General features: G+C 41.8%; 1 protein-coding gene across 3 annotated transcripts in view; it reads left to right on the top strand.

Moving 5' to 3' along the window:
- The window catches only part of LOC131114699 (uncharacterized), a 234,994-nt gene that overhangs the window by 136,961 nt on the left and 76,117 nt on the right, over positions 1-21,916 (top strand). The window contains exons 1-3 of one of the 3 annotated variants that reach the window (XR_009122023.1): positions 14,288-14,383; positions 18,439-18,504; positions 20,845-20,978. Coding sequence is in view for 1 of the 3 variants with exons in the window: in XM_058064339.1 (XP_057920322.1) it covers positions 20,845-20,978 (134 nt within the window). In the remaining 2 variants the exon portion in view is untranslated. Of the gene's footprint in view, positions 1-14,287; positions 14,384-18,438; positions 18,505-20,844; positions 20,979-21,916 lie in introns of those variants that run through there. The other 2 variants (XR_009122017.1, XM_058064339.1) reach the window with 2 other exon arrangements.

The raw sequence follows: 21,916 nt of genomic DNA, 5'->3' as shown, positions 1-21,916 counted from the left end.
AAATTGGATATGAGCTAGGAGGGTAATACTAATAGTTAGGATTCATAAAAAGAGTAAATTAAACTAAAATGCCAATTTACTACAGAAAACTTCTAGAAATATTAGCAACTCAACTCAAAAGAGTAAGCATAACAATGTAAAGCTGTAGGAACCTACCTATTTAACAAAAAAATGAAAACTAAAATCAATTTTAAAACGATTAATCTCCAATGGCAAGGGTGGTTTATAGCAGGCATTCCACTAAATAAAACCAACATGTTTAACAAGTGTTTACTATTGCATGATTCAAGATTCAAGAGTGGTTAGACCTCACAGCTAGGAGACCAGGGTTCAATTCCACCCTCGGCCATCTCTGTGTGGAGTTTGCATGTTCTCCCCATGCATGCGTGGGTTTTCTCCGGGTACTCCGGTTTCCTCCCACATTCCAAAAATTGGCGACTCCAAATTGTCCATAGGTATGAATGTGAGTGTGAATGGTTGTTTGTCTATATGTGCCCTGTGATTGGCTGGCGACCAGTCCAGGATGGACCCCGCCTCTCGCCCGAAGACAGCTGGGATAGGCTCCAGCACCCCCCGCGACCCTCGTGAGGAAAAGCGGTAGAAAATGAATGAATGAATGATTCAAGATGTCCGAAATACAGTAGGAAGAAGCAGAGCCTACAGACTGGAATGAAAAAAAATGTCATGAAGGAATGGAACCCTAATTAATATCATCCCTAATGCTCATATTTAATTGCTGTTCTACGACGTGAACATGATTGAAGGAAGTGAAGAAGGCGAAGACCTGAGCTGCACTAATAGAATGCCTACCGTGGTATACTGTGTACTGTGTACTGTGTACTGTGTACTGTACAGTATGACATCCCAGTGCAGGACAGCAAGTTCCCTTACAGTGCAAAACAAAAGCGCTGAACAATGCAACAAAGACAAAGTTAGTATCCCGGCTGGAGAGTGGCGGCGCTGCGGCGCAGATATGACAAGGTGGCTTTAATTAGAGCATCAACACCAGCATGCGGCAGCGGCAGCCGTCTGATAAGGAGAGCAGACAGATGACAGGAGGTGTGTGAGGCCGCTTGGAGACAGTCTTATCTCGGGGCGGAGAAAGACTGCAGCCGCCCTGGCTTCCTCACGCAATGGAGGGAGGGGCGGAGAAGGAAGATGAGTGTGTTTATGGCGGAGATGGGGGGGGGGGTATATCGTATGCGATAGGCCTATTACCTGTGAGTCAGCCATGCTGCTTTCTTCCTGGCTTGCCGGCACGTGTCGCGTGGGGGTCAAAGGGTGAAGACGTTGCCGTCAATGTCTCAATGCCACCTTGTGTTCTCTTTTGTTTGCTTGAAGTAAACATTGTAGGACAACAAGGATGGTTCATTTGATAGGGCGAGGCATGTCCATGCACATGAAAAACACCCGCACAATGCCAGCTAGTTAACGACTATAATACGTATATCGTGAAATGCACGATACAAAATAATTATTTGGGTGCAATAGGAAAAATTTTACTTATCGTTACAAAAGTTGTCCATAAAAAAATTAAATAAATATAATATTATAATGATATAATAATCAATAAATAATACAAATAAAATATGCCGGAGGGGGGCATTTTAGGTTAACAGATTTTTTTTTAATAAGGTATTACTCTCATTTGCTTTGTCACCTACTGTATATTACAAACCTAGCATGCTAGCATGGTGATGTTTTGTTCAAATGGCTCATCTGTAATGCGCAAAATGTAAAAAGTAAATGATGAACTAAATTCAGGTAACACAATTGAATGGATAAAGATTTTATTAGTGATCTCAAAGGCACAAACACGCTTTTTATTGATGCACCCTGAAAAATAAAATAAAAAAAACATTAAACAAGAATTGTCTTGTATAATTAGACTATGAAACAAATGAGCTGTATGTATTAGACATTTTGTCTCTGCCCCAATCAATCCATCGCCAGGCAGTTGTTGTCCACTTGCATACATGCAGTATTGACATGGATGTACAGTAAGACCATTTTTCCCCAGGAAAAACTGATTTATAGAAGCCAGACACAGCTTTTCTTCCTATCGCTCACATTCACATGCTCATTTTGTCTTAAAGTATTTCCCTAAAAACAGATTTAGGAAAAAAGTGGTGTTGCCTTATATTCAAGGGCGTCTTATATTCACAGTAAAGTACTCTCAAAGATTACCACAGCCCAATCCACCTGTTGAGCAGTCGTGGCACCTGTAAAGCTGATGATGTACACAAAGAAGTATTGCTGTGTCACTGCTATTACTATTTATGACCATTGGACTTATAAAAGGCTATTTTTGTTCCTGCTATTTTTAGGGTCACAGGGTTTGATTTGTAGTTAGTGTTTTGAGTGCAAGTCCTTCAATCAGACAGATAGCCCCCCACACCCCCACATCATTATAATATACTAGTGTTTGATTATATGTTTAACTTTTTCATTATTTTCATTACTTTTGCTCACTGATTGACGAGAGTAATGACGTGAATTTATTATTACCTTAATAGTGTATTTGGACTTTTTGACTATTTTGACTTGAAGTCACCAAATATGGTTCCTTGCATGAGCACTATATTATATTATATACATTATATTTAAAATGTATGTTTTTGCATTTGCACCAAACTATAGTGAGGTATACAGGTAGACCCAATCTTGTGACTTTGCTAGTGTATTGGCATTGATATTCATATGCAAATTCATTTTAAAAAGTACACCCAAGTGAAATGATTTTGCAAGCAACAGCTGGCTAAAGCGTTCTGATTGGACGTTCGGGTGGAAAAACAAAGTTGATAGACTGTGTTTTCTTTCATGTTATGGAAGGAAGACATGAAATGAAGTGTGGGCAAATGGATGAGCATCTATTTGTGTTTGTGTAGGCTAACGTTTATGGGGATATTAAGTCACTGAGTGAGATGTCCATAAAACACAAATCCATATAGCCTCGCTGCTATGGCTTTAGTGTGCGTTTGCGTGTGTGTGTTTTTGTGTGGGTCCTGGTGGGAGGTGGAGGGGCCGGGTGGGTGGATGAGCGTGAGGCTCTGGCTCCTAGCTGTCTGCGCCTTGCTCCCTGCCGCTCACTGCACACCACATTATTTTTAACCCACTGCCTCCGAGAGGAAGCAGGAGACATTTGGGCCTCTGAAGTCCAGCACAATGAGGAGCACGCACACACACACACACACGTGTGCTGAAACACCTACACACACACAAACAACAGACACCGGCTTTTGTCATCTGCCAAAGCAGCTTTTTGTCATCCATCATCACACACACACCAACAGACACTGGTGCGTACTTTACACACTTTCCCCTCAGCCTAGCAGACGTCCACCTTCCGCTCTCGCTGGACAGCTTGTCGTCCGTTCGTCCGTCCCCGTTGACCCAGATCCCTCCAAGAGGGTCACACCGGGTCAGGGGGCCGCAAATGAACTGATGCTAATTACGGTAAACAGCGCAAGCAGCGTGTTGGAGTGGCCGGCCTTTGTGCATGTGTGCGTGCAAGTGAGTGTTGAGAGTGGACGTGTCTAATTCCTGGGAAAAGGGAAGGTCCCATGAGGCAATCAGCCTTGTTTCATTCCGGGTGTTGAGTGCTTCGCCTTTTTGGGCTCTTGTGTCTATTTTCTCACTTCCGCTTCCATAATCAGCAGCTCGTTGATTGAGGCTTGGAAGTGTGGTTAAATATTAGCTGATGCGACTATGCCACTGTGATAACGCCAATGGTATTGAACGCAACATCTCAAACCTTGTTGCATAGCAAACAAGTGGACCACGTGGTTTGGTTCACTTGGACCTTTGTTAAAACTCTTTGAAAGTATATTTTAGAAGCTTTTTATGAAAGATAAGATGATAAAAGGCGGCACGGCGGTTGAGTGGTTAGCGCGCAGACCTCACAGCTAGGAGACAAGGGTTCAATTCCACCCTCGGCAATCTCTGTGTGGAGTTTGCATGTTCTCCCCGTGCATGCGTGGGTTTTCTCCGGGTACTCCGGTTTCCTCCCACATTCCAAAAACATGCTAGGTTAATTGGTGACTCCAAATTGTCCATAGGTATGAATGTGAGTGTGAATGGTTGTTTGTCTATATGTGCCCTGTGATTGGCTGGCCACCAGTCCAGGGTGTACCCCGCCTCTCGCCCAAAGACAGCTGGGATAGGCTCCAGCACCCCTGCGACCCTTGGTAGAAAATAACTGATACAATAGTGAATGAATGAATGAATGAAAGATGATAAAAAGTATAAAAATAACCAACCTAGTCTCATTTTGGTTTACAATATTTGAGTTATGTCACAAAAGCTGTCCAATCAAGTCGTTACTTTATGAATATACGATATGCATATGTTCTTTACTCTGCACTTTTTAGGCCCATGCCATCGTGAAAGCTCAATGAAAAGCACCAAATGTATTAATTATGTATTAATTTCTGGTCGAGACCAGCGTACCGAACCACATGTGTGAACGCTAATTGACTTCACTGCCCAATCAAGCGCTCCTACGATGCCTCACGGGTGGGGGTGGGAAGCGACAGCCTGACTGAGTGGTGCCTTGTAAGCATTTAACCTCCTGCAGAGGGAGAACTCGAGCACACACACACACACACACACACACACACACACACGCCAAAGCGGAATATACTTGATTGACTCAACTTCTGAAGTGACATCAGATTACAAGACGAGGCGGCCTGTAAATTCCCAGAAAACCACAAACGCACCGGCCTTGGAAACATACACCTCTTCTTCTTTTTCTTCTCCACTTGAAGGGACAAGGTGATCAACGGGGAAAAGTGATGGCTGGGGGTAAATTGAGGGTAATTAAGTCCAGAAGCGCCACGTCTGAATCGATGAGATGAGAGGTCGCAGGCGCGCATCTCATGTTGCACTTCTCATGTTTTGGACTCTTTCTCAACTGTGTGTGCCTTTTTTTTACTTTTAAATAAAGCTCACTCACCGCACTTCTTAATCAATTCATCAATCAATTATAAGTTTTATCTTAATTCTTCTGACTACCGAGACATGGATGAGTCTATACTTGGATGGCTTGGTGGGGAAGACGGCAACAAAGCTAGTAGTCATTCAGGAACTTGTACAAAGTCGGTGTACAGCTAGTATATATTTACTATCCACTGAATATCACTTGACACAAAGCCATTATCGTCCAAGATAATTGGGTCTTGCCGACAACTTGGTGGAAGTGTCATGGTCCCGGGCTGCATGAGTGCCGGCTAGCTGTGACAAGTGACTTGCTAAGGAGGGTGAGGGTGAAGGTGAAGGAGTTGCCAAGTATCTCTCCTGAAGACCTCAACCCCACTGATCACCTGTGGGGCATCCTCAAGTGGAAGGAAGAAAGATGGAGGTGTGGAAGGTGTCCAAGATCCACCAGTGATGTCATCACAGAGGAGTGCAAGAGGATTCCCAGTATAAGAACTAGTACAGCTCCAGTGTTAGATAATCCGGGGGGGCGTAAAACTGGACTGTAGAAAGGACACAAATTGATCTTGCAACTCACTTGTGTTGGAATTCATGCTATCCCTTAGTGAACCACAGCTCCCCAGTGCCAGCAGCAGTTGTGCAGTCACAGACCATGATGATGCTAACATCACATGCTTGACTGTTAGCAGGACACTTTTATTTTTCAAGACAAAAATGGCTGTGTGTCGATAGCAAATCTACCCTGCTATACAATCTGCACACTGACTACTCTAAAGTATATACAAGACTACTTTGTAAAGTATTATCCCTTGAGAAGTAATCAGAAAATGTGAAGTATGTACTCACTTTTCTGAGATACTGTACTTTCCTCACTGGTCCCAATACTTTTGTCTACATAGTGCTAAATCATAACCCCCCCCCCCACTTGTCTCCACGGGGGCGGCAGTTGACATCCTGCTTCGCAGCCCATCCAGCCGCCACAGTGTGCAGCCAAACGCCCTGAAAGTGTCTGCCGCCATTGTTCTCCGCACTTGAAAGTCAGCAAAGCTTTGTCAGCGTCCTCTCGTGCGCGTCCCCCCCCCACTCCCTCCACTCGCACCCCCTAGCCTATTCACACGCTGCGTTGTATTTTTAGCTCGTCCAAGTTCGTTCCTGTTGTTCCGGCAATTCTTGAGTAATCTTTCAGACTCCCTCCCCAACCCCGCACCACCTCCTCCATTGTATTTTTAGACAAAGGTGAAAAATGGCTTAGCTGATTGTGAATTATGAAGGGCCTTCCCGTTGATGAGGGCTTTCTGGAGAGAGAGGGCGGGGGGGGAGTGTGTTTGGCTTCAGCTGTGTGAGTGGGCACCGCACAAGGACAAATATTGGCAGTGTTGATGCCATTTCTCAAATGGTGCCGCTTTACAACACTTGCAGTTTAGTTCAGATACATCAATGAAAATCAACTAATAGATTAAAAAGATTAAAAAATCAATAAAAAATCAGTCCGTGAATTTCAGTGCATTGATTCCCTCACCTTGGAGAGTGAAATGTACCCAAAATAAGGAGTGGAGGGTCATAGGCAGCAAGGTATACTTGTTATTATTATGTTTGCATTGGGTTTTTTTTTCATTTCACACAACAAACAAGGTATTTTTGATTAATTACATATTTTCATATTAGTCATTCATTCATTTTCTACCGCTTAAATCAGGGGTGGGCAAATATTTTCACTCATGGGAAGCATTGAGTTAACAAAATTGTCCAGGGCGGTCCAGAACATATATTTCACACATATACACACTATTTTATGCTTAGAATTTTCCTTGATTTTTTTGTCAAATGTTTTCTGTGTTATATTATCAGCAGTATTTTCTCATGTCCATTTTTTCAGGAGCACTTTAAAAATCAGAGCACATCAAACTATGTAATTTAATTTTACAGTTTTGTTGTTGTTGTTTTTTTTTTTTTTTTACTAAATAAGAAATCCAAGTCATGGGGGGGTGCTAGAGCCTATCCCAGCTGTCTTCGGGCGAGAGGCGAGGTACACCCTGGACTGGTGGCCAGCCAATCACAGGGCACATATAGACAAACAACCATTCACACTCACATTCATACCTATGGACAATTTGGAGTCGCCAATTAACCTAGCATGTTTTTGGAATGTGGGAGGAAACCGGAGTACCTGGAAAAAACCCACGCATGCACAGGTAGAACATGCAAACTCCACACAGAGGGTGGAATTGAACCCTGGTCTCCTAGCTGTGAGGTCTGTGTGCTAACCACTTGACCGCCGTGCCGCACATGTTGCTAGTTTGTATGTTAAAAGTTGAAATACTTAGAAAGCAACTGGCGGGCCAGATTCAAATGCTTGTTGGGCCGCATGTGGCCCCTGAGCCGTGGTTTTCCCACTCCTGGCTTAAATCCTACTAAAATCTGTTGCGAAGCGAGCAAATCAAGTGGACGTTATGATGCATTAAAGTTCAATTAGAGAAGGTACATGTGCTGTTTTGAAGCCATCTGAGTCATGTGTGTTGTTGTCGCGGGCACAAGCGTTCTGACGCCGCAATAGATGCCGGCCGATCCGGCGCATTCCATCCAGAACACTTTCCTGCGAGACTTAATTGGTTTTCTTTAAGTCGGCGGGCGCGGACAGGCCTGAAGTAGGAGAAAGTGGGTGGGGGTACTTGAAGGGGAGTGAGTCAAACCACTCCGACAATCCATGTTTGAGGCGACCGTGTTTCATTTCCTGTTGCCTGCCTCGGTTCTGCCTTAAACGGCATTACCTGTTGAAGCCAGTTAAATCACGGACAGCGTGATTAGAAGGCCACTGAGGACAGTCAGTCTGGGCCCTTGCCCTTTAATTCAATTTATCTTTACAAACACACACATCTGTGACTCATTTGCCGCAAATTTTCGGGATGTCTTTTACTGCTTTGACGGAAAAGTTTGGCCTTAACTAAAAAACACTCTCTTGTATCTGGATATTGATCATGTGGCTGGTAATAAGGTCTAAGGTAGTGAGTGCTACATGAAACAGTACATAAAAAATAGTCCAAATGGTGCGTTAATGACCGGGATCAAAAGATGACCGTATTAGCTGGGGATTGCGTAAATTCTGCGGGCCAGTCCCCGGTTAATGAGGATGTATGGTTTCCCGTGGAAATGTTATTTTGATGGATGTGTGCTATATGCTTTGTATTACATTGTGATATTTTGCAGGAATCCTCTGAGCCGTGGTCTTTGTATTTGAGACAGTCTGGACTGTGCAAGACTTGTTTTTCTTTATGCGCATGAACACATGACGAACCAAAATGGCAAATAACAACTAGCAATCAACAGTGTGTGCTCTGACGAGAACGATGCAGTCACGGCTGCAGACAGAAACACATTTTTTAAAAGCTAGTTGTGTTCAAACTAAGGTTAGCAAGTCGAGTGGACCAGATGACAGCAATCGGAGCCAAGTTGAGTAAGCCCACCTGAAAAATAAAAAAATCTCGCTGGATAAATGTTTTCATAGCGTAATGTCTTAATTAAAATGCGATATTGACATTAAAATTATTGATTAAAGTCTCTAATTAGATTAAATTAGTAATTCCGTCCCTCCGCTGACAAACAGAACAAAAACGGGAAGTTCACTGAATCATAACATGCGTCACAATGCCACAGTACCTTTAGGAACTGGAGCTAGGGTCTGGGCAAGACTGGGCCACATCAGGTTTTCCGAAAAAAAACAAAAAAAACCGCATTTATTAAAAACAGAAAAATTAATAAACTTTGCTTTGGTTTCAATTTTCTACAAGAAAAGCTCTGATAAAACATTCCACTGTTCTCAAATATCTTACTTTTTATGTTTCTACACAAAATAAGATGAAAAATAAATGAACAAATCAAGAATAAAGAAAATCAATCAATCAGTAATAAATAAATAAATATAATAATAATAATAAAACGGCAAATAATAAAAACTTAAGAAACCACATATAGTTGGTGGGTAGACAAATATTTTTTTTCAGATTAAAATGAACAAAGCATTATTAGCGCCCTGTAGACATGACAAAACACGACTAGAGTCACATTTATACCCTTTTTATTTACAACATATTGCACAACTGCAGGGTCTTGAGACACATGCTAACTCGCAAACTAGAGAGCTAGCGACCTAAACGGTAGCCTTCAAGTTATTTCCTTTAATCTTAAATAGCCAAAAACTTACCACTTCCACACGGATAGGGAGGATAACTATTAACAGGTATTTAACCTTTAACATGAACATTAATCAAACGTAATAATTTTTTCTGGGTACATGATACCATACAGCATCCATATCAAACTTACGTGGGCCGCACTAACATTAAACTTTCAAGGCGGGGGCCTCAAACTAGTGTCCTGCGGGCCACATTTGGCCCGCGGGCCGCATGTTTAAGACCCCTGCCCTAAAGTATCCTCGTTTACTTTCTATAGTATTGTCCCTCACTCTCGGGTATATTCTAATCTGCTACTATTCAAATACTGTAGTAAAAAAGCCCGCTAATGGACAAGTCCAACCTGTCCACGTGGTCTCTAATGATATCTTAATCCTGGCTTCATTGTCTAGTCCCCATATGGGATCCATGGAGGTGAAAGGAACAGATGGGTGCTCCGGGAGGACATCAGCTGGGGCCCGTTAGCCAGGGTCACCACGCTCTCTCGCCATTGTCACAAGCCTAGACTCCCGGCGTCTCGTCCACATTCCCGGGTCATGTTTTGGAAGTGCAGGGGTCGTGGCCCTTCAACCTACACACCCCCAACCCCTCACTCCTTCACCCGTTGAATTAGGATCCAAACATCATGTAATTACACCCATTTAGGCCGGGACAAACCACGGAGGGCTGACAAGTGGGACGCGGTCTGTCTCCCCAGACAAGGACGCTCCAACAAGGGCCGTGACCTACCTTTGTCTGCCGTGTTGACCTTAGACACCATGGGGTGATGCAGTAGGTCCTTAGAAACAGCAGCGTGCTCCTATCCCCGCCGGGGGTGTCCAAACATTTTCCACTGAGCTCTAGATGTTTCCTCATAATATTAAGACATTATTCCTGTGTAAAAATGTTTTTTTCACGTCAGACTACAACTTTTTTCTCTTAATATTTTGACTGTATTCTTGTCAAATTACTTTTTTTTCTTGTTAAATTTGACTTCTATAATATGCCGTGGGCCAATACAGCCCCCGGGCCACACTTTGAGCATCCCTGATATAGATGATCTTTGACTTTGTGTGTGCAGAATGACTTTAAAAGCAGTGTAGTGTTTTTTCATGTTAGACTACAACTTTTTCTCTTAATATTTTGACTGTATTCTTGTCAATTACTTTTTTTTCTTGTTAAATTCTACCTACCCCAAGTGGCTCCCGGGCCGCACTTTGAGCATCCCGATATAGGTGATCTTTGACTTGAGTGTGTGCAGAATCTTTATAAAGAGTCTTTATAAAAGCAGTGTAATGTTTTTTCATGTTAGACTACAACTTTTTTCTCTTAAGATTTTGACTGTATTCTGGTCAAATTACTTTTTTTTTCTTGTTAAATTTGACTTCTATAATATGCCGTGGGCCAATACAGCCCCCGGGCCACACTTTGAGCACCCCTGATATAGATGATCTTTGACTTGTGTGTGTGCAGAATGACTTGTAGCAGTGTAATGTTTTATCATATTAGACTACAACTTTTTTCTCTTAATATTGTGACTGTATTCTTGTCAATTACTTTTCTTGTTAAATTCTACAGGCTCCCAGGCCGCACTTTGAGCACCCCTGATATAGATGATCTTTGACCTGCGTGTGTGTAGAATGTCTTGAAAAGCATTGTAACGATTCTGTCATATAGACAATGTTTGACACGTGTTTAGTTGACGTTTGACTTTCATAGCCCCGATCAATGCCAAAACATGTCATCACAAAAAAGTGACAGCACGGTAAGCGTGCCACAAAGATCATTAGCGTGTTATCGGTGGCTGCATCAAAGGATGGGTCGAGGGAGACGTGTAACAAATCCTTTGCTGCTTAAAAAGTAAGATAAGCATCATTTATCACTCAGAGTGCTGCTGGCCCATTAACAACCACGGCTCCATTAGCGCTATCTGCAAAGCTTTTCTAATGCTTTGTCTGGCCACAGCTTGTGTACAAGGAAATCGTTAAGAGTTGTTTGTGTGAGGCGGATGCAGCTTTTAGGCTAACGGCGCGGCTATCTTCTCTGGCGTCCTGCTTCTGGTGGTTGGCGGACTGACGTGTAAAGACAGTGGAATAAGAGCTATATGTTTTTAGGCTGGAGAAGTGTGCATTATTAATTCATAAGCAGACTACTATGTAAATGCATGCCGCCTCTGAGGAAAACAGTGAATAAATACCATCATTTCAATTTATAATGTGGAAATGTAATCTTAAGCTATTGTTTACAGGCCGAATATGAAACAAATATGAATAAATAGCTTTTTTTAAATTTATTTTGTATTCCAGGTATGCATTGGTGTGCATAATGCATGCTCACACAACTTTTTAGGGAGAAATTTAACAAAATATTTAAAATAAAATAGATTTATTGTCAAATATTGACCTTAAAATCTGGATTGGCTGTAGAACACCACAATGTATCCCACCGGGCCTCTTCCAGTGGATTGACACTCTATATGTAGGTGTAGTTGTCCAACCAAACCATGATTAATGTTGAATATATGGCATGGCTACTCAACAGGTACTCATAGGTACTCATACAAGCCAAATCTGGTCCGTGAATGACAATCGACTGGCACCTCACATTGTGCCATTTTTTTTGTTTTTAGGATCCCTGGTTCACAGGAAATGTCGGGAAATGTTCGGAGTTGACAGACAGGCATCTACCGTTTACATTTCGTGGCTAATTTTATCATGACTAAAACAACCAAAACAATAAATCCATTTCTCCAGGTGGATTTATTTTATTTTATCCAGGTATGGATCAACCTTTGATTGGGTCTTACATAGATAGATAGATAGATAGATAGATAGATAGATAGATAGATAGATAGACTTTCTTTATTGTCATTGCACAATAACACAGCAGTGAAATTGCAACGAAATGTTGTCGCCTGGCTCCTGTATAATAATAAATAATAATGTGGAGAATAAATAGATGACATCAAATATGAACAATGTACAACCTAAACAGTGCTCTGCTTCAGAATGTCCATTTTCCATTTTAGAACCAGGTTTTGGCTCAGCAAACCGCAGCTTCTCCAGTTCTGGCAGCACTCATGCAGCCTGGCTAGTGACCACTCAAAAAACACAACACACACAACAACACGGCTGATTAGCTGTGCAAAATTTAAAAAGCAGCATGAATAATAATAATAATGGGGTTTATTAGCTTAAGTATAAGTAAAATAAAAACATATAATAAATCCATATGTTTACCACTAATTGTAGAGATTTATTATCACTGTGCAAACTCGTGGGAACAGGCTGAAGTAGGTATGTATACACAAAGTGGTCAGTATACATGTTCACGGCCTGTGGCATTAAAATTAGAAGATGGATGTTTACCAGGAGACAAATAGAGAGGTCACCATCATGTAAACTTTTTTCTACAATTAGCTACTTGTTGTCAGAAAGCCTTTTCCGCCTTTCAGATTGGGAGAAAAGATTCCACCCCCCCCTTGGTTTGTAATCTCGCCTCTTGTTGTGTTGAAGAAGGAGCTGAATGGGGGTTTATGGGGGGGGGGGGGGGGGTGCTGAACAGTAATTTCCATTTGACCCTATGCTCTAACTGATGTGGCCGTAGGAGGGGCGGAGGAGTTTCAAGTATGGGTGAGGGCTGGGGGATTAAGCACGGAAGGGGAGAGAGGGGAGGGGGGGCTCAGACACAAGATGAGGACAGTTATGTTTGTATGGACGGACACTGGACTTCATTGTCCTGCATGTTTCCTGTGCACCCCACCAACATGAAATGACCCCCAATCTGCCCATCTATGAATATACACACACACACACACACACACACACACATATATGAGGACACACATACCCGCACACTTCCTCTGGTGCTGATCGGGTGACATCATTAACAATCATTACTGGGACACCAGGAAGTGAACACACGATGAGATCAGGTTAGCCTGCTTTGTCGACATGAGAGATTTCAAGAGGACAGACTTTGTTTTCACCGCGGATTTCATCAACGTCAATCATCTTTGATGCGTGTTTTTGCAATGTGTCTTTTAAACACGAATGTGGGTGATTCCGAATCCGATCCAGAAGTACATAGAGACTAGACAGTCCGACTTTTCTCAAGAAAAGAGGTTACTACAAGATGTCGCGTCAGTATGTTAATGTTTCTACAGCATCGCTAACATTAATGTGCCACTAATTGTGATGGGAAAGTCATGTGACCAAGTAACGTTGGTCAGCTAGTCCAGCTCCATACTGGCCCATGTTCACTAAACCCCCGTATGAAATCCCGTTGACAGATTAAAATGCATTTCCTTTGATGGAATCAGGATTCAGGAACTCCCGTACAAGCTATTGCTAGCAAGTAAACAGAGTAGCAGATCTTGAGGGAAGGCAGACTGCTTATCTGGCTTACAGACCCGCCCATATAAGGAATGCCTCACCTCTGTGACATCACAACGGGGCAGTTATACCACGCCCTTTAAAACGGAGCATTCCTGTCAAATAGAGGATCTTGGTATTTAAAAACAGCAGTGTTCCTCTGGCAAAGAGAAAGATCTTTGACTGGTATTTTTGGAGTTGATCCCAAGTAATAGCCGAGTGCTTCAATGGTATCAAGGATCTTAGACTAGTGTTTTTGCAGTCAGTCCTTAAAAACGGTAGAGGGCCCCTGTTATATAGAGCATCTTGGATTAGCGTTTTTGCAATATGAGAGCTTCTGTCACATTGAGGATCTTTGACTAGTGTTTTTGTAGTCGGTACTTAAAACCAGCAGTGTGCTTCTGTCACATAGAATATTTTTTAATGATATTTTTACAGTCGTTCCTTGGTAACATCAGAGCATCTGTCACATGGAGAGGATCTTTGACTAATGTTTATGCAGTAGGTCCTTAAAAACAACAGAGCGCTCCTGTCAGAGTATCTTTGACTATTGAGCAACATAAAAATGATTAATTTAGCACAGAAATCCAAGCCTATTGTTTTGTTTCAAAGAATTCCTCCCCAGCACTGCTAAGCCACGTTTTCCCCTGTTGGCAGTTTGTGCAAATGAAAGACACACTTGAGGCTTTGATTGCACAACCTCATCGTTTATATTTAGGCTTCCTCTGATGTTGGCTTCTGACCACTTCAATGTGTCATGGACACAGGCTTTTTTTTTTTTTGGTACTTTGTGATTCCGCCCGGGCCTGGCCTTTTTTTTTTTTTTTGTCAGTGATGGAAAGCCTCGTTGAGCCCACTGGCGTCTCGGTAGCTGGTCTTGTGTGACGGCGACCACAGCTACCGCAAGTAAGGCAATACTGCTGTTGCTTTGGGCCGGGTGCATGCGTACCCACATCCTTGTTGGTGCTTGTGTGTGCACAATGCTGCAAACACCTTTGATGCTGTCAAGTGGCTTAATGTGTGTGTGTGTGTGTGAGGAGGAAAGAGTGACCCCTGTGACCAAGTGGATGAAATATACATTATTATACTATTTGCTATTCAATTAGCTGTATTCATACTTGTGGTTTTGTACCCTAGTCCAGACCAAAAAAAGAAAAAAACCTGGTGTGCACTTTGGTGTGGTTGGCTTAATGTGGTTCACTCTGTTATTTTTGTCGTGGGACCAAAGGCCTTATAGTAAAGAACACATGCATAAAATTCATAAAGTAAGGACTTTATTGGGCAGTTTTCATTGCATATTATGTAACATAACTCAAATATTAATTCATTCATTTTCTACCACTTATCCTCACGAGGGTCGCGGAGGGTGCTGGAGCTTATCCCAGCTGTCTTCGAGCGAGAGGCGGGGTACACCCTGGACTTGTGGCCAGCCAATCACAGGGCACATATAGACAAACAACCATTCACACTCACATTCATACCTATGGACAATTTGGAGTCGCCAATTAACCTAGCATGTTTTTGGAATGGGGGAGGAAACCAGAGTACCCGGAGAAAACCCACGCATACACGGGAAGAATATGCAAATTCCACACAGAGATGGCCGAGGGTGGAATTGAACTCTGCTATCTTAGCTGTCCCATAACTCAAATATTGCAAACCGAAATGCCATCTTCTGTGTTATAGGTTATTCTACAAGCAGACCTTGACCTATCTCTCAAGCCGTCTCGGTACACTGGTTTGTGCACACCCAAGTTTAGATGATTGTATTCACACTTGATCAAATGAACCTATACTAGCTGTATATGTGTATCATAATATGAATTTAGTCCTAATTAAATGCTTATTAGACTTCCCGATAGCATAAATGGAACCAGAAAATGTCCCTACACTATGACGAGCATCAGTTTCTGCAATCAGTAGCGTGCACTCTGACAAGAACAGGACATGACTGGGACTCAAATTGTGTTTTTAATAGTTCACTATGACTATTTATTTTGTGTATGTCATATCTTATATCGTAAAACAGTATAGTATAGTATAGTAGGTGACATGTGAAAAAAACAGAACGTAAACACACCACTAAAATCCTAATAACGAGAGGTTCATGTGGTCCATGTTGAACACTTAACTTAGCGCATATGGTTGATTTTCTGACAAAGAAGCAAGAATATATTTATTGTTGTGGTGTGGAAGTCCAACACATCATACTGGAAGCTCTTGGCTTATTCAGCTACACCAGAGGACCAAAATAAAGTTTATTATTCTGCAGTAGTAAACATACTAATGTATTGTCTAATACTGCGAGCTAAAGTAGCTATTATTATGTTTGTTAAGGCAGAATTTTTAAGTGTACCTAATGAAGTGGCCTGTGTGTACATGTGCAGAACAGAGCATGTAGATTTACTTTAGCGAATATTGTTTATGTAACTGCAGCAGGGAAAAGGGAAAAGAAAAATGTCTCCTCCGCCTTTAAGATGATGGAGCCGTCTCTCTCCCCGCAGAGACGAGGCCCTCGACCTTTCACACAATCGGCGTCCAACAATATAACATGGCCTCACCCTTGTTACACCTTCTATTGTGCTTGCAGCGAGCAGCAGCTGGGGAGAATCACATTTAGGTGTCACAGGCAACAAATGTTACTTTAATTCAAATAGTAGGCATTAGCTCATATTTCCTCCCTGCCGCTTTATGAATCCTCCTGTGTCCATTGTTTGGACGGCCGCGTTGACGTTGCCTTGGCGGACCTGGCTAATTGAGCGAGTGCGCACTTGGACTGGGTTCAAGGGGAACCAACGTCTGTTGTCCTTTATTTGTGTGCCTTTATTTTGTCTTTCTCAAGGTCGCCTGTGTGTGTGTGTGTGTGTGTGTGTGTGTGTGTGTGTGTGTGAGACTACGTGCAGAATACATACTGGCCTTAGCTGCCAAGTGATTGCTCGAATTGGACAGAGACGGTGAGGAATTATTTTATTTTTTTTTTATTTTCCATAACCGTTTTTTGAGTGATTCATCAGCCACGTGAGCTCAATCAGCAAAACAGATCTCAAAGGATCAACTAAGATTTTCTGCCTAAAAAAATACACGTTGGCAATCTAATCTATATTGGTTTATAAATATATTTGATCCATTTTAAAGGTTCTTTAGCTGAAATCTGTAGACATTATTGAGCATATATAACTTGTACATGTCATTTTAACCAGATTAACTTAACATCATGTATTAAAATTTACATATCTGCAAATACACTGAATATTTTTTTTAGTTCTAAACATTTAATATTATTCCCTGTCCATGTCGACCACAATGCGGTCATGGATTAATTCCTGATGTACTTAACAATGTTACTTTGAAGTAACAACAACGTGACATTATAAGTCTTGATGCATTTTGAAGGAGGCGTTCAAACACCATCCATTCATCAGTGAAAGCCCTTCCTTCTTATTCATACTTTGACCTGCATTGTGCCATGTTTTTCTTGATCCAGTGTTAAGATCGGGTATTAGGGATGAGATTGGTGTGTCTTTAATGCCCCTGGATTACCAGTAATCTTATCTTCTCAGATTACTCAAGAACGGGAGGCATCGAGCCAATTCGGAATTGACATGTAACTGATTTTACGTCAAATGAGGCAAGATGTTTTTCCGTGATGTTTTATATACTCCTGATCAAAATTTTAAGTGCAGTAGTGCAAAATGCAAATTGTTGCTATTTTTCACCTGATTTTTCACGTAACATTAAGATCAGGATTGTACATGAATTAATATATTTTAAGAGCTGGTGAAGCGTTCAAGTGCACTGCGTGTTTCTAAATGTTAGACTTATCGCTGTGTTTGCTTGTCTTCAATAGTATTCAGTAATTCAGTAATATTCATGTTTTATGTCATTCACCATTTATATGTAATATTTTTCTGCATGTAAAAATGTAATTATTCCTTGTCAAATGTATTTTCTATTCATATTATTGGTTGTCTGGAATGCATTAATTGGATGAACATTATTCCTAATTTCATGTTAATGTTTCGGTCTCGGCCATAACCCAGTAAATATAAAAGCATAGCATGCCATCATCTCTCATCTTGAGATGGGGCAGGTGCCGCCAGAATCCGTGTCAACCCAGGATTACACAGGATGTGTCGCTGAGGAGGAATTACTGACATAGAAAGTCAGATTATATTGGAAAATATGGAAGATTAGGAGAGGAATAAGACGCAGATAGTGCTAAATTCACAAGATAATCTGTCGGCATATCTTGATCAAAATATCCCTTACGGGGAAACATGGGAATTATGCTGTGTGTGTGTGTTGACTGAGGGTTGGTACGGGATTATTGCAAAAGGGGATGACAGTTCTGGACGTCGTCTTTCAATGACCGCCATCTTTCAGTTCTGAACAAGTTTTATAATTTTGAACGTCCTGTTTTGGTAATTAACCATAAGAGTTCCATTTTCTGTTCTATGGTTGTCATCACATTTTTTTCCTCTTCATGCTATTACTGGTACACTTCTGTGATGGGGAAGCATAAATGAAGACACACACAGAAAAGCCAAAGAAAAAGCAAAACATGCATGTAAAGTGGGGCTGTAAGGCTGTTGAGTGGTTAGCGCGCAGACCTCACAGCGAGGAGACCCGAGTTCAATCCCACCCTCGGCCATCTCTGTGTGGAGTTAGCATCTCTGGGTACTCCGGTTTCCTCCCACATTCCAAAAACATGCTAGGTTAATTGGCGACTCCAAATTGTCCATAGGTATGAATGTGAGTGTGAATGGTTGTTTGTCTATATGTGCCCTGTGATTGGCTGACCACCAGTCCAGGGTGTACCCCGCCTCTTGCCCAAAGACAGCTGGGATAGGCTCCAGCACCCCCGCGACCCTCGTGAGGATAAGCAGTAGAAAATGAATGAATGAATGCATGTAAAGTTAGTCCTTCAACGGTATGATAATTTTTTTATGTTTTGGTTTTAGTGCTTCGGGAAGCTGCAAAATGCCAACCATGATGTGTCGAAGGATAACTGTAAAACTGAAACTGTAGTAAGTCCTGATACTTTATTTTTTGTTTTTTTGTCCCTGTCGGCTGCCATAGCTCGCTAATTGCATCTGTACACACTTGCAGTCTAATGCCATTTTCATTTAGCTAATTGGCTGCCTTGTCTCCTTATGAACTGATGGCGTTATTAAGGGCCGTGCAGGCCAAGAAGGTCAATATCAACATATTACTGCGGAAAGTCACAATGAGACAGAATCAGCGAGTCAGCAGCACCTGCCACTGTTTGCATGCGGCCGTTCACAGACTACATAGACAGCGGCAGGCACAAACACACAGATGAATAAATACACAAGGACACCAGCACGTACACACTGGCGCTCCCTGCTCAGCCCCCCCGCCGCCCCCCAGGCTTAATCTAATCAAGTGCGATGGCTAGCTCGATTAATAAAGCCAGCTATTGACTTCTAATTGGCGCCGCTCTGCTCTGCTAATTTCCTGGGACGAAGTTACACTAATGCAGTTTGCCTGATGGACTACTTACAGTTGACTCCCAAGAGAGCCGGGCCTTGGAGACGGATAGATGGCAAGGTTGAAAAGAAGGGAGGGAGAGGATGTTAAAGTTTGATAAAGATCGCAGGCTGTTGTTTCAGTGCAGACCATTTTCTAATCAGCGGCCCGCCGCTGCCTTTGGAAATGTCATCCACACGGGTGTAGCTTTACCGCGCCATGACATGATGCTGGGTAGGGGTGGTGCCGCACTGCTTGAGCCCGCTGCCTTTCACCAGTGCAGTGTAACACTAGCCACCTGTACACGCACTAATGAATTCCCTGCAAAAACCACTCGCAGCTCTGAGAGTGCCCGACACACTTTTGCGGGCTCTGATCACATTAGTTCTGCTGAGCTGACCTCAAATATCTGCCCGCATATATAAAAGAGATTAAGGAATAGAAAACAAACACGCGGCTGGGAGTTTTTTTTTTCTTTCTATCACGGCCATGTGATAAGTTAAGGCCGTAATGGTACGTCATGATCACGGTTTGGTATGTACTGGTTTGAAGGTTTATTCCGGCCAAACTGTAAGACATTAATTCATTCATTCATTTCTACCGCTTTTTCCTCACAAGGGTCGCGGGGGTGCTGGAGCCTATCCCAGCTGTCTTTGGGCGAGAGGCGGGGTGTAAGACATTAATAAACATTAATAAATTGAATGTTTTCATAAGTGGAGCACTGTGATTGGCTGCGAAAAATAAGGGTGTACCCCGCCTCTCGCCCGGAGACAGCTGGGATAGGCTCCAGCATTCCCCCGTGACCCTCGTGAGGATAAGCGGCAGAAAATGAATGACTGAATGAATAAGTAGAGCATAAACATTCCTCCAAAATACGACTTTTAACATTTTAGAGCCCTGCAGACATGAAATAACACCCCTATAGTCACAATTACACTCCTATTATTCATTGTTTACACCGGATTTTACAAATATGCTACAGGGACTTGAGGCGGCCATTTGCTGGGAAGCTAATGTGCTAACAAGTTACCCTAAAATGTATTTTTTCTAAATTTAAAGGAAAACTGCACTTATGTGTAAACTGTAAGACATTAATAAACATTAAGAAATTTAATATTTTCATAAGTGGAGCATAAAAATTCTTCCTAAATACGACTTAACAATTTAGAGCCCTGCACACATGAAATAACACCCCTATTGTCACGATTACACTCCTTTTATTCATTGTTTACACTGGATTTTACAACTATGCTACAGGGACTTGAGGCGGGCATATGCTAGGAAGCTAATGTGCTAACAATTTTCCCTCAAATGTATTTTTTCTAAACTTAAAGGAAAACTGCACTTTTGGGAAATTTTGCCCATCATCCACAACCCTTAAGTGTAAACTGTAAGACATTAATAAATTGAATATTTTCACAAGTGGAGCATAAAAACTCTTCCGAAATACGACTTTTAACATTTTAGAGCCCTGCAGACATGAAATAACACCCCTATAGTCACAATTACACTCATATTATTCATTGTTTACACCGGATTTTACTACTATGCTACAGGGACTTGAGGCGGCCATTTGTTAGGAAGCTAATGTGCTAACAAGTTACCCTCAAATTTATTTTTTCTAAACTTAAAGGAAAACTGCACTTTTGGGAAATTTTGCCTATCATCCAAAATCCTTTTGTGTAACATGAACACATATTTATTTCCCTTTTCTGTAAGTTAAAATGAGCTAGCTAAAAAATGCATGTCATTGGGATCTACCTATTTCAACCTGTACAGTACACGCTGTGATCAAGCAGTAACAAGTACCTTGATAACATGTAATACTTACAGTATCTTGCTATAGTTTGATGATTTTACTGAACCTTCCTTCCTAGGCGCACTGAGGAGCCCAGGAGCTTATGCTACTTCCGTCAACAACAGCATCATAGAAACATGGACGGCACTTACTTTGTCTGCTCTCCCAAGATGGCTGTGTCTTCCAGCACAAGTCTTCTGCTCCAATCCTCAGGTAAAAAAAAAACTGCCAGCAATCTTGTAGTCCATGTAATGGTCAAAATAGTCCAAATATATTTATCGGTGCAACCAATAATGCAACAGCTACTTTATTTGCATTTTGCTGTTCAAAATAGCTCATTTGAATTTCCAATATGACATAAATTTAACTAAGATTGTGGTTATGCTAATCATTTTTCCTGCAGCAAAATGTATCCTTGTGGTTTTTTAACAACAGTGTTCACTGTGCGATAACGATCATTTGCTAGCAAGGAAGCTGTGTATCCATCATGACTTGAAACCATCACTGTAACTTGTTTGGCTATGCTACGCTAACATGGTTATTCCACTTTAGACGTGTCACACGCATACGACATGACAACGCGGTGTAGCGTGTTCCTTGAAGAACAGGTGTCGGGCATCAAATAGGCCAGACAGATTAAGACAAGTTTGGGAAGGATTGTCAGTGGAAAAGCTAAGATTTGCAGATTACACCGTGGAAAGGGGGGGGGGGGATAAATAACCAGAACGTCACTCTTGAATCCTACCAAGGGGATATACCAACTATATTCCCAGATTCATTGAATAGCGCCACCTAAGCTGCTGAATCCTCGTCTTACATTTGTATGGGAATGCTAGCAGCTTCAATTACATAGAAAACTGACTCACTTTACTCCACTTGGAAATGATGCCAAATATTTTAAAAACATATTTGGCAAAATGCAGTCCAGTGGAAGCTCCAAAGTAAAAAAAAAGTATACAATTTTTACAACATTTTTCTCCATAGCCAATAAGTGAAATAAAAATAATCGGTTCCGGAAATAATGTCAATCCAATTAATCAGTTCTCGACAGCCAAAAGTGTTAACACAAACACATATTTACTCATATTTACTCTCATTACCCTCATTGACGACGTGATTCATGAGGTGACTAAAAACAGCAAGGTTGTGGT

The sequence above is a fragment of the Doryrhamphus excisus genome, chromosome 2 (genome assembly GCF_030265055.1).
Source record: "Doryrhamphus excisus isolate RoL2022-K1 chromosome 2, RoL_Dexc_1.0, whole genome shotgun sequence".
NCBI lineage: Eukaryota > Metazoa > Chordata > Actinopteri > Syngnathiformes > Syngnathidae > Doryrhamphus > Doryrhamphus excisus.
The sequence above is the reverse complement of the archived record's forward strand: the minus strand, read 5'-3'. Positions and strand labels throughout refer to the sequence as shown.